General features: G+C 38.4%; 1 protein-coding gene across 1 annotated transcript in view; it reads left to right on the top strand.

Moving 5' to 3' along the window:
• Positions 1 to 6,790: 6,790 nt before the first annotated feature.
• The window catches only part of LOC124277280 (CAP-Gly domain-containing linker protein 1-like), a 164,999-nt gene continuing 156,771 nt past the window's right edge, over positions 6,791 to 15,018 (top strand). The window contains exon 1 of the mRNA XM_046713041.1: positions 6,791 to 6,893. Within this exon, the coding sequence (XP_046568997.1) occupies positions 6,891 to 6,893 (3 nt within the window). The 5' untranslated portion in view covers positions 6,791 to 6,890. The remainder of the gene's footprint in view (positions 6,894 to 15,018) is intronic.

Below are 15,018 nucleotides of genomic sequence, written 5' to 3'. Positions count from 1 at the left end.
TTAAGGTCAAAATGAAAATTTGGTGGTTATAACATATGTGACGAGGACGATTCGGTGTGGGTGGTCATGCTCTCGGTTATATCATCGTAGTTCCACATCACTACTCGACTGGCTGTTGATCAAAGCCAAAGATTGCAAAAGATAATGGCACAGAAATATCAAAAGGTTATATATGTTGACTTTTCCCTTTCCCCGTTGTGATTCCAGTTGGAAAATGACCCCAGCAACATACACTTTTCGGAAATGGCGACCCCTGAAGATCCGGGTTAGAATTGGTCTTCAGCAAACCCATGGTTGTCGTAAGAGGGTGGTCACGATCTCTGACTTAAAATGGTTGACACATGTCATCGTATCCCAGTTGCGTAGATCGATGCTCATGCTGTTGATCACTGGATTGTCTAGTCCAGACTCGATTATTTACAGACCGATACCCTATAGCTGGAATATTGCTGAGTGCGGCGTAAAACAACAAACACACAAGGTAACTGGTCAGACTCCAGTTAATGACAAATGCCAGAATTTGTTTAAATATTGCTGATGTCGGTGTCCACCAAGAATTACCTGCCCTCACATAACCTTCAGTTTAAAGATTCCCTGCGAAGGGAAATATTATTAATTATACGTAACGGTTCGGGTACTTACTTCTAATGGAAGTGGAATAAATCGTGCTCACAAAATCAGGATGCTGCACCCAAAACAGAGGTGATACTTTGTAAACTGGGCCAGGTGTCAAACGTGATCTTTCAAAGTTTTTAAAAAATCTGCAAATTAAATTTTTCAATCCCGTAGTCATTCCATTCATTGAATTCAAAAGAAAATTAAACTGAAGCACTGCAAACACGCCTAACTGCCTCTCCTTTTGCTTGTAACACGAATGTGCAAACAGTGATATTTTTTAAACACACGAATATTTGCCAAATGCACTAATTATCAGCTCAGTTCAACGGGCGTGGGGTTAGTGTGAGTTTGTGTCCAAGTACGGGGATGGTCGATCGTCGGCAAAACAACTCACCGGTTGAGACGGTAATGTGTGTTCATCTAAACGCCTTAATTCATGAAATATCTGACTGAAGATCGCAGGTACACTACAGGGATTAACAACGTATATACACCCATACTTGTTTGGTGGTAGCTACAAATGAAACAAACAATAACTAGGTGTTCGATGCAGTGATGTTTTTGATACAGACCATTGTGTTGCTGACCTCAGGCTTACGGTGTGTTTCGGTATACTCCCATTTGTGAGACAGTAGAGTAGGTAATTATCAAAGAAAACACAACATGTCCCCCTATCTGATGAAATGGATTAACCCAAGCTAATTAGAGATAAGCTATGTAACTGAACCTTGTGAACGGAGCAGAACAGACATTTTATTCTCACATATAATTATATAATCACACTTTATAATCACATAAAGTGACACAGACAACATATATAGCACATTCATGCATATTAAAACATTGAACAATTTTTTTATCAATTTGGCAACTTTAGAGTTAAATGGTGAATAATCACATTCCATTAGATAAACATTATTTTCAATATTAGGATGTTTGCAATAATATTGGGGAAGAAATTGATGTCTAAGGACATTTAGTGCTGGACAGATGATGTACAATGTTGGTAGATTCTACTACATCTTTCGATGCCGTACCAACGTCATGTTTCAATGGGCAACCTGTGGTTTGAAGTTCTAAATTGTGGTTTGATATATATTATGTATCTACCTAATTCGCCTTAAATCATAAAATCTGATCACTTCACATTCTTCGAACTGGGTACAGAACCTCCCTGCGCTCATCTGGAGGTAACTTAATGAAACTTTAAAAGATAAATCAATTAACCTACTCAAATAAATGTCTTTAAAAGATAAAAACTTTCTGTAGGTCACGTGATCATTTGTTTGAAAGAGAAATAAATTTACCTACTCAAATTTACGTGTTTAATTAATGGAACAACAACTGTTTTAATTATAATTGATATAAATGTACTTATTAACCTTTGTCTGCTCTTTTCATCAGCAAGTACCGATGTCGACCTGGCTGCTTCATATCTTTGATAATCTATTTCATTATTTCTGTGTCTATTAATGTTCTTTATTGAAAACAATAAATGCTCTTTAATGAACAATGTCTTCTGTGTTAATTAACTCATTAATGAACCATGCCTCCTGTGGGTTTTCTTCAATAACAGGGCTGTTCCCACTTTCATTGTAGGGATGTGGAAACACCACCCAGGTGCACTCAACCATTAATTAATGTGTCTCACAACTGGGAGTTCTCACAAATGGGAGGACACCTGTGTTTCGGTATAGTAACGTTTTGATAACATTTGTCATCTTTTGGTCGAACTCAGTTTTCAAGAGTATGTATATTTTGCTTTGTGGGCATTATGATCGCGGGGCTTAAAACCTTGTGCATAGAGATAAATCTTATAAAGATATGTGGCTTCAAAGGAATGTTATTTTTCACTCTATAGTATACACAGTTGGTGTTATGAAGAATACATTATTAAGAAAAATCAACAACACTGACTTTAAAACCATGTAATTCTGACGACTTAAGCCATGGTGAAACAAGCACGTGAAACAGGTTTATTTTAGGTATATAGGGTAAACATTACTTGAACCTGGAACTTGTGAAAATGATAAAACTGCATGTACCTGTTTAGGCTGAATTGGATATTGCAAGGTGACTCACACGTGAAGGTAAATTTAACTGCATCTATATCATTTTATGTATATATTTATAGCTCCTGGCTTTTATATTACGTTATTATAAGTTATAGGTATCATTTCCGCCAAATTCAGTTCACCATGCACGGGTTCTTCAGGGGCCAGGTCATATCTGCAATTATAGCATGAAAGTGGTTTTCAGAAAGACCATGCATCACCGTATTTGAGACGACGTTTTGGATACTTGACACTATAGTCCATAGTATTGGGTAGTAGAACAACCAGAACGTGATATAGGTGAAAAACAACCAGAAATACAACCAATCAGGGTATACAATTGGCCTACATGTGAGGTAGATTCCCATATCATTAGCCCATGTCTCATTTAAGTAGCCACGTCTTTTATCCCACAGAACACAAAGGGGCATCTCGGAGGGAAACATTTCAAGTTGAGCAAGCTTAAAACTACAATCTGAGTCAACATCAAACTGGTTTACATCACTTGCAGAACCGGTGTACGTTGCCACAGCTAAATAACAAGAAGTATCGTTTTTCAAATTTGCTTCGCTATTTCCAAATCAACATCATTTGACATGGACTTTAGGATTATATACTGGAACCAACTAGAGAGGAAATAAAACAAGTCAGACGAGCTACCTCGATTTTATTTTACACTCTCCCGCATAAGAAGAGCCTTTGTTATATATACAGTACAACCAGAAATTATTGAGAATTTAAAGATTTTTTTTCACTCATTACTCACTTATTAAATGTGAATATTAGCAGAACATAACTCCAGATTCAAAGACAGGTGAACAGTTAGTATTTTGTCAAGTCACCATGGGCAGCAATGCAGGCTTCAATGCGTCGGGGCATACTAGATCTACTGATCAAAGTCGTGGTCCATGCTGTCCCAATATCGGACCACCTCTTCTTTCATTTCAGCAATTGTCAGATTTTTCTTATTGACACTTTCCTTCATAAGTCCCCAAACATTTTCTATTGGATTTAGGTCAGGGCTAAAGCTTGGCCAATCTAATAATGTCATATTTTGGGTCCGAAACCAGGCCTGTGAATGCTTCGAACGATGTTTTGGGTCGTTGTCCTGCTGGAAAATCCAAAAGTTTCCATAGAACACGTGAGCAGATGGAAGTAAATGTCCCTCGAGAATATCTGAGTACCGCTCACTGTTCATATTCCCTTCAAATACACAGAGGGGCGTTGCCCCTAACACAGATATGCCACCCTACACATTAAATTTCAGACTGTACTTGGGTGCTGATACCAAGGTTTTTCAGTTTGTTTGGTCCAGAATTTCAGTGTATTAGGAAACAGCCACATAGAACTTTCATCTGAGAAAATCACATTGTCCCAGTTAACATTTCTATGCTGTAAGCCCCAGTTCAACCTTCGCTCCTTTTGTTCAGGTTTCATGATCGGTGATGGAATTCCTCGACTTTTCTGCCAACCCATTGCATGCAGCTCAGTTCTAATTGTCTCCTTACAGACAGCCACAGTTCCTCTATCAATCATATCCAGCCTTAAGTTTTCTAAACCCCTTCGTTTGCTTTTAGAAACAAGAATTCCAAGCCGCCTCCTGTCACCGACAGTCAATTTTCTGGGCCTACTTGCGCCTCCCTGGTGCTCAATGCCATATATATCCATCCCTTTGTCCAATGTTTATCGTGTTTTGAAAAATATTGCAAATGTCGTCTGCTAGCAAGTAAACAAAGGTGGATAACTCTTCACAAACTAATGAAAACGGATTAACGGAGTTGTCTCTCTTGAATGAAACCAAGCACTTGATAGCTGGTCAAGGTTGTTTATACTAGAAATCCAGTTAAACATATTCCTGAAATCTCAATAATTTCTGGTCACACATAAGTAGTATTTAAATCATGGAAGAATTCCCGACCGCGTCATACCAAAAGATGTTAAAATATTGTACTCGTTGGTCCCTGCCTGGCGCTCGGCATTAATGGGTACAACAAGGACTGGTCGGCTCGGAGTCAGTATAATGTGTCTGAGTGGGCTATTCATGCTTCACTGCGGCGTGGTATCTCAGTGAGCAAGCACTATAAAACCAGCTTAAGTCTGGGCTAGTACAAGCAGCCGCGCATACACATACACACATATGCGCGTCGTCATATGAGCGAAATATTCTCAAGCACGACGTTAAACTCACTTTCACCTCACCTCACCTCACCTCATGGAAGAATTGACCCGCAGTATCGCATGTTTGATGTAAGAACAGACGAAATAACGAGAATCGGGTGGTCAGATAACTATATGACTCGGTCATCTTATACCCAGACGCCGATCGTTCGTTACCCAAAACCGTTTAGCTAGTTGAGGCACACAGACATCCAAGAAGCAGGCAATCCAACTCGCTTCAATTTTTTAACAAAGCCTATATCTCCTGTTCCCCATCACCCCCAACCTTCCCACATCATTTCCCCCAACCAACAGTTGTAACCTATATATATTGTTGCCATTTGTAAAATGAACGGATATGTATAATCAAGCGTCTTCTAAGTATTGTACGAACGAGTCGTGCGTTTCTTGAAGAAAACAGCATGGGTCATTGTTGTTCATAGTCCAAATGCTGCAGGTGCCTTTGTACCTACAATACTTTAACAACAGGTCGTGTTTGTGTGCAAACAAACAAGGTCTATTTCTGACATTAGGATTTTCCTTATAGCGATAACGCATGATATTTCACACTTGATAGCACAAATCAGCATTATCGATGGCGACGGTAGCCATTCAGACTAGCGTTTATTCCATTGATGCCAAATCGGCTTTTTCCGTGTGATATATATCCATATGTACACCGGTCAGTGTGACTGAATAAATGATAAATAGCGTTGCTAAATATAGGACATATGCCCACTCGCTCTTACGAAAAGAGGTTTTAGCCTCAGCTTATAGTGAATCTGTCTGGTGCACTTTTATTGATGTAGATTATTTTAACAATGCTGGTCATAAGTAGAAACAATATTTAAAAAAGTGAAACTTAATTCGTTTCAGATATGAAAACAAGAAAACGAACAAACACTTTGTAGTGACAGGCTGGGCGTCGGGCGTCGGGTGTATTGGCAAAAGGGATCGGTCAGACCTACGTGTCATATTTCACCCTGCAAAACGTTAGAAGCGTCAATATTTATCTCATCAGGACTTTCAATATGAAACCGACACTGAAAACTAAAGTATATTCTTTTCATTTCACAATATCGTCTATTTATCTACAATATAATGGAAAATATCGCAATATCTATTCTGGAAAATATATACATGTATAAGTCCCTACAATGAGCCCTACCATTTATAATAGAGAATGAACGTTTCAACAAAGGTAATGATATATTGATTATATTAAGGCCAAACTATATATCGGCTTCCTGTAGAGATAACATAGATGGCATGTTCTCATATTATTACGGGAGGCATCCACGGCCGAATTGGTAACTTGCTAAATATGTAAATACTGAAACAAATAGATTCTAAATTTTGCTTCCAGAAACAATGTCAGAACATTATTTCTTATTGTGGTAATTTCGTATCGACATATTCTTACAACGATGTGATGTTCCGAGTCTTAATTTGGAAATATATTTTTGGAAACAAAGTACTTGGAAGGGTATTTGTGCATACCTCGCGTACCTTTATCGTTTGAGAATTCACCTTGACTCACCTTTGTTGGTTATGTCACAATGTGTACAGACGAAACTAATATGAAAGCATCAATATCTTTATTTCAAAATAGGTATGAAAGAAACTGAAGTAGTTGCCACAGGACTGGGCTGCGCAAGCCCCCGAAAATGTCACACACACATCTTACACTTCAAAGACGCATTAACCCACGTGTTGCATATAGTCGAGTCTACTTATCTATATGGGTGTTGGGATGTCTATAGAAAGTATTATTAAATATTGTGTGTAAAAATAAACATATACTTGTAAAATACCTTGGTCACTCATGTGTAGCAATACATATTTGTGTCAAAACAACTTGAAATATCAAAAGATATACCTTATGCGACGTTTTGCCGCTGTAGGGAATTCCTACGTCCCCTCACAAGCCAAATGAGTCAGCCGAGTACAAAAATCGATATTGCAACCACGTAATACCGACAACAAGCGTGTGTGCCGAGTGTGGTGGGTTGGTGTATGGTGCGAGTTTTCGAGTAACTGGAGCTTTATGGCATTGTTATAATGGTAAGTTGTCACATACTGTATGTAACCAGATGTGAATGAGAAGATAAACCACGGTGCCCACCACGGCCATTCAAGTGTGACGGATCGTCTGCAATCACGAGCGATTCTTGTCTGAAAAGATGACGAAGAATTTTCGATTTTCATCTGATTGCGCCGAACGAGCGGCAACCATGTCGTTCAAACACCTCATGTTGTCGTTTTGTCCACAACACGGTAGTGTTAAAGATGACATCTCTGTTTTCATCAGTATCGTGCACTTTTCTCCATTCAAAGGTGGGCTGAAAATAGCACCTTGAATACATTATCACACCAGTCATTTTCATCAGCTGTAAAATTACCGGTTTTATCCTTTGAAGGTTTGTGTTGACATTGACAGTTAAAATATATATACACACTGACATTGTTATTGAAAAATTGTTCCCTTCAAACCTGGCCATTTAATAATTTGTTGAAATGAACAAGCATTGTAAATGTCTAACACATCAGAGTCATTAGAGGTTATGTTCAACTAATGCACAGTACATGGGTACTGAGCCAGTGTCAGATCGTGGTAAATCTTAATGAACCTTTGTCAACTTGTAGCCTCGTCAGTAGCTGCCTATACTGCCAGATTATATATACTATTATATGGTCTCAGGTCCAGCATACATGCATATATTTGGAGGTGATTTGATTAAAGTACTGTCAGAAATAGAAAAAAACCTTTTTTTTTCACATTTATACCTACAGTTTATGTAGTTAATATGTGAAAGTGTGAAATATCTGTTAAACTAAGTATTTAACAGATATGCCATGCGAAGTCGACGGTCCGTCGTCATACCTGGCTGAGCGACCTAATTGCCATCTATAGTCTGATCTATTGTTTTCAGCAGCTATTCATATTTTTTCTAAGTTTTGCCCGATTTTACGAGTAAACATGCTTTTTCTGGATATCCTGTTACGCATCCCACTGAACGCCCACTTGCCGATGTGGGTTATTTCGACATATGCTATTTGCAATCGTGTAAAGTTTAGGGATACAGAGTAACAGCCTAAAACATTTTTTTTCAATTTCCGACAGTACTTTAGTAGAGGTAGTTAAGTGCCTTGACTAAGTGCCTATACATACAGCCATGTTCATTTGTAAATCCTGACATTGATAGGTATAACATTACAATAGAAACTCAACAGTTGAACAGATGACCTTTAAATTATCACCAAGTTTTCCATAATTCATTTCACAAATTATGTTGAACAGTGCAGATGTTTATGATGGTGTTCATAGAGAGCTTGAAAGGAATTTGCAGTATAAACCAATTATGTCATATTTATTTCCGAATATTTGTGTTATTCGATACCATTACATTAAGCTGTTAAAAGCACTTAAAGGAAGCATGGTTCTTGCTAATGTAAGAGTCATATATATAAGTAGCCATGGTCAGCTCCAACAAACTCCCAGCATATAGCTGGTATATTGCTGAGTGCAGCGTTAAACAATAACCAATTCAACAAACTCTGTTTTAGTCATAGGAAGAAAAGAACCAATGATAACTTATGATTATCCCTAATCTTCATATGTTTATATATTCATGGAGAAAATGAATGACTGCATCTACAGTATATTTTGATGCTGTGGGATATGTTCACCATGTTGATGCACGCTATGTGATTTTATGATCACATGTATGTTTCTGTGACATTGTTGATGAGGTCTCTAACATGTGTAATGTGATGCAAAATCATTGAATCTTCAATTCCGGATCCTGATTGCATTTGATCCATTTTTACAATCATTACCTGTTTTCCATGCATCAAGACAGATGTCATGCCAACATATGAAAGGGAGGTAACTCCTGAGGACTTGCTCCAGAGTTCTTGACATCTATCCAAGATTCTTGGGCAGTTAAAATGTTACATATGCTCACTAGCCTGTGGCTAGGAATAGTTTCAAAGGGGAAAGTGTATCATAGACTATTACTGGCATTTTTGTTCAATATGAAAAGAAACTAGATTTTTTATACCTTAGAGAATAATTTCTTGAGTAATTAAAGTTAGTGAATGCATTTATAAGTGATTCAAACTTAAGTTTTACTTTATTTTATGAGTTCCTCTCAGAATATCAACAGTTTTCTCACCAGGTTATGCACATTCCTGTTCCTCATTACAATTAAATTGTCTCCCACTCTGAGGTAGTTGGCTGAAGACGCTGTCATCTAGTGATGATAGGACATGAGAGTGTGGAGGAAAGGCATGCATATTATTTCCATAAAACTGGACCGCCTCCGTGATGTAGGGGTTAGAGCGCTGCCCAGAGAACGGAAGGTCGCGGGTTCGATCCCCGACCGCGTCATACCAAAAGACGTTAAAATATGGTACTTGTTGGTCCCTGCCTGGCGCTCGGCATTAATGGGTACAACAAGGACTGGTCGGCTCGGAGTCAGTATAATGTGTCTGAGTGGGGTATTCATGCTTCACTGCGGCATGGTATCTCAGTGGGCTAGCACTATAAAACCAGCCTAAGTCTGGGCTAGTACAAGCAGGCGCACGTCATACACATACACACGCATGCACGTCGTCATATGAGCGAAATATTCTCAAGCATGACGTAAAACCCACTTTCACCTCACCTCCATATCACTGTTTTATTCCTTTCCACAGTGGTATTCCCTATCATTGTGGATATGTATATTGCCAATCACTGTGGTGTAGATAAATTGTTTTCCCTTTGGAATTCGAACATTGCGTAGTTCATCAGAATCTTATGACTTACACAACACCAAATAGGACACAGCTGAAGTATAAATATTTAAATGTGAAAAGTACATGCCTGTGCATAAGTACACACATGTCCTGAGAAGACTTTTTCTCACTTTCACTGTGTGTGTTTGAATGTGCATGTGTGTGCACGTGTGTGTGCGCATTCGTGGTATTATAGCTATTTCCTAACCCTTATTTATTTATTTATTCATTTAAACCCTGTGACTCTGGTATATTCAGTATAATATTTTCCTTGTCACTGTGGTATATATTCTCTTAATCATCATGGTATAGTCACTACCACTGAGGTATTCATGAGCACTGGAATATTCCTAATCAATTGTGGTGTATTCCCTATCCTATCTTTGGCTGGTGTTCAGACAGATTGCATCTCGGCTTACTATTCTTCTCATTATAGTGCATTTTCTGTCCGTCATCATCTACATGTGGCTCTTAATATTTAGCCGAAGACCCGGGTTCGAGTCCCCACATGGGCACAATGTGTGAAGCCCATTTCTGGTGTCCCCCGCCATGATATTGCTGGAATATTGCTAAAAGCGGCGTATAACTTAACTCAGTCAGTCAGTCTTAATATTTATTACATCTTATTATTGAAACCTGATAATGCAGTAACAATTTCATAATCACTGAATCAAGGTGTTATATATTAACTATTTAATTCATTTTAAAAAACAACACAATCTCAATTTTGTGGCATGTGCAGAATGACTTCTGGCTATTCTGAAAGTACAGTTTTCTTTTTCCCTTGGGATTTGAGACTGTAGCAGGCAAAGGAAGAGGACTGCTACAAGCAATGTCACTTTGAAAGTTGTCATGTTAACAAAGTAGTGGTAACTTCTAGAATTGCTAGTAAGTCAGTGACATATTCTTTCATTTTGCCGTATTTTTAGTTTCTGAGATGATACCACATTATTAATTTTAAGTTTTCTCATAATTGTCTCTGCTTCTTTAAAATAATATACATCCAAATGACTTCATTCAGAAACATACTTTTATGTCAACATTTTTTTAAGATTTTCATTTTTCGGAAACCTTTGACCAGTTTCCAAGCAATTTTGCCCATGTATACTGGCAATGTTCTCACTGACCAGTATTGACATAGGAACATATTTCTTCAGCAATATTGACTGTCCTTATGGAATAATGAAGCTACAAATTTCAGGAATTAATCCCTTGGTCAACACACAGCCATGTATCCTTGCTCAAGGAATGGCAAGATCTTACGTTATATTGACCTTTTCTCCCCAACCCACACCTGTGGCTACTGACAATTTTCACCTGGGCAATGTGTTCCCTGACCTTTGAGTGGACAAACAGGTGCTTTCAGTTATTGTGCTATAATCTGTGGAAAACTGATCATGCTCCTTCAGAGAGGTCAAACTCAGCTGTTTTAGTGTCAGGTATATTTTTGTTTACGGAGCTGTCAAGTTTGATTGCCATTATCATTGTAAGGTGAGATGCCTTGATGTTTTACAGGTTTTGACCTGGATTTTGAATGTCTATGGGTTACTGTGTATGACACCTTCATGCTAGTTGGCTGTTATGTTGGTAGAATTGTACATGTGACTTGTTTGAAGTGGCTTGTGACTTGCTGCTCATGGTTGGTTTGAGTAATGAGCTTTGTGTTACAATTACCTCAGCTCAGGGATAGGAACTGTTTAGGTGTTTTAAGAGCTTTGTATTGTTCGTTTGGCTTTAGAGCCAGTAGGTAGCCCAGTAGGTTGGCCAGTAGCTAATCTGTTCACTTGTCTGGAGACCTGTGTTTTATTCCCTTCATGGTATGACTAGCTCAGTATGAATAAAAGGCACTTTTTAGGCATGTAAGTATGGTAAGAGCTTTGTATTGTTTGTTAGGCTTTAGTGTCAGTTGTTAAGCTTGTGGATGAGGTGTTAGCTTGTCAGCTGTAAGTCCAGTGTTTGATTCCCTATGTGGTACTACAAGCTTGATATGAGGTGTAGGCATTGTCAGCTGACAATCCCAATAGCATGACTGATTGTCATTCTACAGAGGTGGTGTTGATAATTGTGTATACTTTCAGTGGTTTGTCTGGTCCAGTATTTATAGTGTCAGATGTAAACTGAATATTGCTAATGGCTCTTTCTTTCACGATCATACCAAATTGTTTCTTTATGTTTACAGTGAAGCTTCCCTTTCACAGCTGTTTGTGTTTGATGATGGTCTTTGGTAATAAAACGATGTTCACTCATTAACATAAGGAGCGATCGGGGTAGCCTAGTGGTTAAAGCGTTTGCTCGTCACGCCGAAGGCCCGGGTTCAATTCCCCACATGGGTACAATGTGTGAAGCCAATTTCTGGTGTTCCCTGCCTTGATATTGAGGAATATTGCTAAAAGCGGCGTAAAACCCAACTCATTCATTTTCTCACATTAACATAAGGGTAGCCAGGTGGTTAATGTGTTTGTTTGTCACACTGACAGCACGGGTTCAATTCCTATGGATCTGTGTAAGAAACCCTTTTTAGTCTCCATTCCCTTTATATTACTTTTACATTACTTAATCCAACATAAAACTGTACTCATTCAGTCGTATATACAGAACCTTTTGGTGTTAAGTGTACATTCCAAATCTTTCTTCAAGTAGATATTTTTGTTTCTATTGCCTGTGTTTCACATTCAGTAATTCATTATGGGATAACTTCTCCTGTTGATCTTAATATGAAAACAATACAACAATTCTTCACCTTTTTATACATATCCACATATTTTTCACAAAATGCCATCTTTCATGCTGTGAAAGTGTTTATTTCGTCCCACCCATCCTTCATGAATCTCAAGTAGGTGAATGTCACCAGTGAGCATGTGCTACACTTTGATATGCCTGATACGTCCCATGTGATCGCGGTGATGTGTTCCTGATTAAAGTGGCAGAAAACAGAAATTTCTTGCAAGAAACACCTGTGGCAACTTGTGAAATGTGAAGTGGGCACATGCAGGCATTTGAGTCAAATAGGGCAGTTTTGTCTTTCACAGTGTGTGTACTCGCTTAATGAGTGAATTAGGAACGTGCACTTGTTCTCCACTCTTTTACATGCTTCTCCAGGATACAGACATATGTGCTTCAGGTTAGTGATCCTTATGTTTAACAGTTTATTTTGGAAATGACTTTGCTATGATCTTATTTGATGCTCAGGATCATTGCTGTAATATGATGGTCGCTTGTTAATGATCAAGTCTGGACCATACCAACCAATGATTTGATAAGATGTGCAAAATCTTATGCTGATGGGTGAGTGAGTTTAGTTTTATGCTGCACTCAGCAGTATTCCAGCTATATGGCGGCGGTCTGTAAAAAAGCGAATCTGGACCAGACAATCCAGTGATCAACAGTATGAGCATCAATCTGCGCAATTGTGAACCGATGACATGTGTCAACTAAGTAAGTGAGCCTGACCACCCGATCGTGTTAGTCGCCTCTTACAACAAGCATGGGGTACTGAAGATCAATTCTAACCTGGACCTTCATGGGTGTATGCTGATGGATTGCAATGACAAAGTCACTAAGTCTGACCACCTAGTTTATGTTGTTATCTATGACAACAGTTAAAGATTGCTGGGAACCTATTGTAACCAAAAACAATCTGAATCTTAAAATCACTGATTCGGTGGATCAGAAGAAATGTGGCAACAGTGGAAAACAAACAACTCCACATGCATTGAGATGCCGAAAGACTATTGCAATCCATTAGCTTATTTTGCTGGAAATGATTACATAAATTTGAAAGTCTTTGTAAAACCTTTCTCATATTGATCGTGTTTGTAAATACTTTCGTTTGATAAACCTTCAGACTGACATTATTGACAGCCATAGATAACACCTCATAGCTGGAATATGGCTGAAAACAGGCTCAGAGAGGGTCAGATGTGGTTTGTGCCTTGGCCATGTCATCTCTGGCTGTTGTAATGTAGGGACTGGGCTCACCATAGTCAGTACATTGCTTCTGATTTCAATATCCATGTTAAACAGTAATTCTGTATTCAGAAACACACATTCATGTACATCACTATAAAAGTGCAAAATTGTGATCACTTGAAATCCCGATTCCATACCTCACCCCAGATTCTCGGAACTGGTGATGAATCCTTGCAATGAAAGTTTATCTCCATTTTGTAATTTCATGGTTATGTCTGTTCACAAATCGAGCACGATCTACAATAGCTGTCATGAACCTATATGACCCTTTCAAGTCTCTATCCTGACTCGGGGACATTTGAAACCTCCATAAGTCTTTTTTGTTTCCCAAGGTGATTGGGTCATAATAAAACTGTTAGGACCAATCAATTCAGTAGAAAGGCCAGACAGGCAATACACTATCCCATTAAAGCTCATCGAGCACACTGGGCAGTATGGGCTATATCATCACAAGGCAATAGCATGGTGTGATTACCATAATGTGTTCATAAATAGCTCATATTATCTTTGTGCTTGAGGGAATATCAAGCATAGATATGTTGTGACTGTATATGACATGGTTTGTGCCAGATGGAGAGTTCTATACAGGTGGATGTTGTTTGAAATTTTCGTTAACCATATTGTTTTTTGTCCAGATAACTGTTCTGTATTCTGTATTTAAATTGAGACTGGACCAGACAATCCATTGATTGACATCATGAACACTGATCTTTGCTACTGGGACACGGTGACACCAAGTCAGCATGTATTGGAACGTTTTTAAGGCCAGACCAATTTTTATTTCTTGTTTTACGGATCCGTCTGTCGTATTTTTCAAGAATAATAAAAATAATAAAAATCAATTTTCCCTTCTCAAAACCAAAAATCCTAATGTATATATTGGCCAAAAATGTTAACATACAAGAAATTTTGATGAACATAGAGATTTTTCTAGGTTACATCTTCTTTTTATTCTTGAGTACAACATTTCAGGGCTTGTTCTGGCCCCATCATCAGGTAAAACTGAACAGACTGGGGCCAGAAACAAGCCCTGAAACGTTGTGCTCAAGAATAAAAAGAAGATGTATGACTTGACTGACTGTACCATGATGGAGCTAGTTGCTTCTGATGCTTACAGTCTCTGGTTCACTTGATCCAGATCCTTTTGTATATAAAGAGCCATAACTGAACCAGACTATTTTAGGAAAAGATTCACAAAGTATCATTATTTCAGTGACCAAATGGTGAAATTGGACCTATATTTTTTCGCTCAGCATTTTTTGCCAAGGTACATCCTTATATCCCACATCCCACTCCATGTCGTGGGTGACACCATCAAGACAAGTGTCGATGTAACGATAGCTCAATAAAGCAACCTCAGACTCAGATTGACCCTCACCTGTTGATGTTTTGAATAGAAATCAAATAGAAGGTTGATACAGCTTAATTCTGTGTACAT

Source organism: Haliotis rubra, unplaced genomic scaffold (assembly GCF_003918875.1).
Source record: "Haliotis rubra isolate DU_JTF1 unplaced genomic scaffold, ASM391887v1 Scf1, whole genome shotgun sequence".
Lineage (NCBI taxonomy): Eukaryota > Metazoa > Mollusca > Gastropoda > Lepetellida > Haliotidae > Haliotis > Haliotis rubra.
This window is presented reverse-complemented; position numbering and strand designations above follow the sequence as displayed.